Source organism: Nicotiana sylvestris, chromosome 8, assembly GCF_000393655.2.
Source record: "Nicotiana sylvestris chromosome 8, ASM39365v2, whole genome shotgun sequence".
Classification (NCBI taxonomy): domain Eukaryota; kingdom Viridiplantae; phylum Streptophyta; class Magnoliopsida; order Solanales; family Solanaceae; genus Nicotiana; species Nicotiana sylvestris.
The window spans coordinates 55517367-55520499 of NC_091064.1; the positions used below are offsets into that span (position 1 = coordinate 55517367).

At 44.4% G+C, this 3133-nt stretch overlaps 1 protein-coding gene across 1 annotated transcript; it reads right to left on the bottom strand.

Annotated features, from left to right (window-relative positions):
* Positions 1-898: 898 nt before the first annotated feature.
* Positions 899-1537, bottom strand: LOC138875058 (uncharacterized). Its single transcript, XM_070153868.1, has one exon. The coding sequence runs from the start codon at positions 1535-1537 to the stop codon at positions 899-901; it is 639 nt and encodes a 212-aa protein (XP_070009969.1).
* Between the last annotated feature and the right edge of the window lie 1596 nt (positions 1538-3133).

The window sequence follows — 3133 nt, forward strand, 5'->3', positions numbered from 1 at the left end:
TCAGATACCTTGCTTCAAATTTTCAAACTCTACTGCACGGGCTGGCCTTGTCTCAATAGGCACGAAATGAACTATAAAGGCATCGACAAAATTGCTCCACCTTGCCAGAGGGCTCCCCTCCTCACGGGAATCTTCCCACAACTCAAACCATGAATAGGCCAACCCTTTCAGACGATAGGCAACCAACTCTACTCTTTCTGTCTCAGTTGCATGCATAACCCTGAGGGTCTTGTGCATCTCGTCAATAAAATCCTGAGGGTCTTCTTCTATATGGATTTAACTGGTATTGTAGTCAATATGGATTTCAAATTTTCGAAACTCCTTTCACATGCATCGGACCATTGGAATTTAACTGCTTTCTGCGTCAATTTTGTCAATGAAGAGGCAAGAGTAGAAAACCCCTCCACAAATCTCCTGTAGTATCCAGCTAAACCTAAGAAACTGCGAATCTCTATTGAAGTGGTAGGTCTAGGCCAATTCTTCACTACTACAATCTTTTGAGTACCAACCCTAATTCCCTCCATAGAGATGACATAACCGAAGAACGCGACAGATTCAAGCCAAATTAGAATTTTGAAAATTATGCATACAATTGATGCTGCTGAAGAGTCTGCAGAACTGCCCTGAGATGGTCAGCATGGTCCTCCCGACTTCGGGAATACACAAGAATATCGCCAATGAACACTATCACAAAGAAGTCTAGAAAAGGCTTGAAGACTTGATTCATAAGATCCATGAAAGCTGCCAGGGCATTTGTGAGCCCAAAAGACATCAAGGCTAGAGGTCTCGGCATAAGTGTCTGTAACCCGAACTAAATGATAGATACACCCCTTCTTGATCAACTTTGCGGCCTTAAGATAAGAAATAAACTGACCTTTAGGCACTACTTTATCTCCCTTCATTCAACAACGAGCTCATTAGGAAATTCAAGCCTCATAGTTCTAGTCCAACAATCAAGTTTGAAAAAGCATGAATAAAGCCAATCCATTCCCATTATTACATAAAAATCAACCATCCCTAGTTCAATAAGATCGACCATGGTATCCCTACCCCGCACCGTAACAACACAACCTCTATAAACTCGAGCAGTCACGATAGACTCACCAACTAGTGTAGACACCGAAAATGGCTCATGAAGCTGATCCGGTTCAATTCCAAATTTCATAGCAACAAAAGGGGTAATATAGGACAAGGTGGAACCAGGGCCAATAAGTGCATACACATCATGATATTGGATAGTCAGAATACCTGAAACAACATTTGGAGAAGACTCTATAATCTGGGGACCACTCATAGCATAGAACCGGCTGGGTCCTCCTAAACTCTCCGCACCACCCCTAGTTATACCATGCCTTACAGCTGTTGAGATACCTCGAGCTGGAGAGGGAACTGATGATGTATAAATTGCTAGACTAGATGACTGTGCTATGCCCCTACTCGCTCCCTGGCGGGATACATGAAAATGCCTCTGAATATGACCCCTTATCCCACATCCATAGCATACGGGTAACTCCAAATAGCATATCCTTGAGTGCATCTTCCCGTACCTGGGGCACGAGGACCTCTGCTACTGCTGGGACCTCTCTCTTGACCGACCACGCTAATAGGATCCCATATTTCCCTTATCAAGCCTAAAATAACTTCACTGCTGCTGGATGGGCCCTAATGGCGGTGCACTAGCTGAAGACTATGCAACAGACTAGGACGACCCTGATGAGCCTCCCCTAAAAACTGATCTTCCCCCACCTAGTAACTCTCTCAAGTTTCCTGTAGATCGGGCCTTGATGTTACCCTCTATCTCCATCCTTTTCTTCAATTTACGATTCTCTGTGGCCTGAGCAAATGCTACCATCTTCCCATAATTGATGTCAGAATTCAATGCAGCCGTAGAAGCCTCATTAATAATCAAAGGATTAAGGCCCTGTACAAACCGGCGCACCCTGGCCTCCATTTTGGGCAACATGTGAATGGCACACTTGGACAAACGAGAAAACTCCATGTGGTACTCCCACACACATTTCAGATACCTTGCTTCAAATTTTCAAACTCTACTGCACGAGCTGGCCTTGTCTCAATAGGCACGAAATGAACTATAAAGGCATCGGCAAACTTGCTCCACCTTGCCAGAAGGCTCCCCTCCTCACGGGAATCTTCCCACAACTCAAACCATGAATAGGCCACCCCTTTCAAACGATAGGCAACCAACTCTACTCTCTCTGTCTCAGTTGCATGCATAACCCTGAGGGTCTTGTGCATCTCATCAATAAAATCTTGAGGGTCTTCTGCTGGATTGGCACCCGTAAACGTCGGAGGGTCTAACTGAAGAAATCTATTCACCCTGGAACTGGTGGAATCCCCTTGTCGGCTAGATGAACTAGGTGCAACATTGGACCTCTAGGCCTGAGAGGACACTAGTTGGGTCAACATCTGAATAGATCCCTAAGATCCCCATCAGAAATACCAGAACTAGAAGCTGGAATGGAGGCATAACAGGAGTATCAATGGGAGGGATACTGGTACTCTCCGCAGGGTTAGGAACTAGGTCAGCCTGTTCAGGAATAGAAGAACCAGGTTGGGTGATAGCAGGGTGACTACCTTCACCCGCAATATTAAGCAGTGATTCATCAGCCTCCATTGAGGTGGCATTGGCTTCTTGGCCGATTCTCGCTTTCTTCTTAGGTGCCATTTACTGAAAGATAGAACAATGCACTAGTTTGAGAGGGAATAGTTTCACAACAAGTTTTTTTTATGCCGCACGATCTAGAATATCAAAGAAGGGTGTTTTTCCTAAATGCCCAAGCAGCCTCCAACTTATAGATGTGGTAGACTACACACCGATAAGAAGGACTCTACTAGGCACGGCTCCGAGACATCCTAGAATACTTTAAAACCATAGGCTTTGATACCATATTTGTCACGCCCCAACCTCGGGAGGCACGAGCAGTGCTCGATCGAGTGTTCCCAACTGAGCAAGCCTTTTTTTACACTTTCTACTAAACTCAATATGATTAAGGTAAACATGATTTTGCTTACTTAGACAATAGGAAAGATGGTACATTCAACATTGATAGATCATTTCATATCACAACCTCAAACCGTAGTTAAGTTTTCAAGATTACACACATCTTCAGTT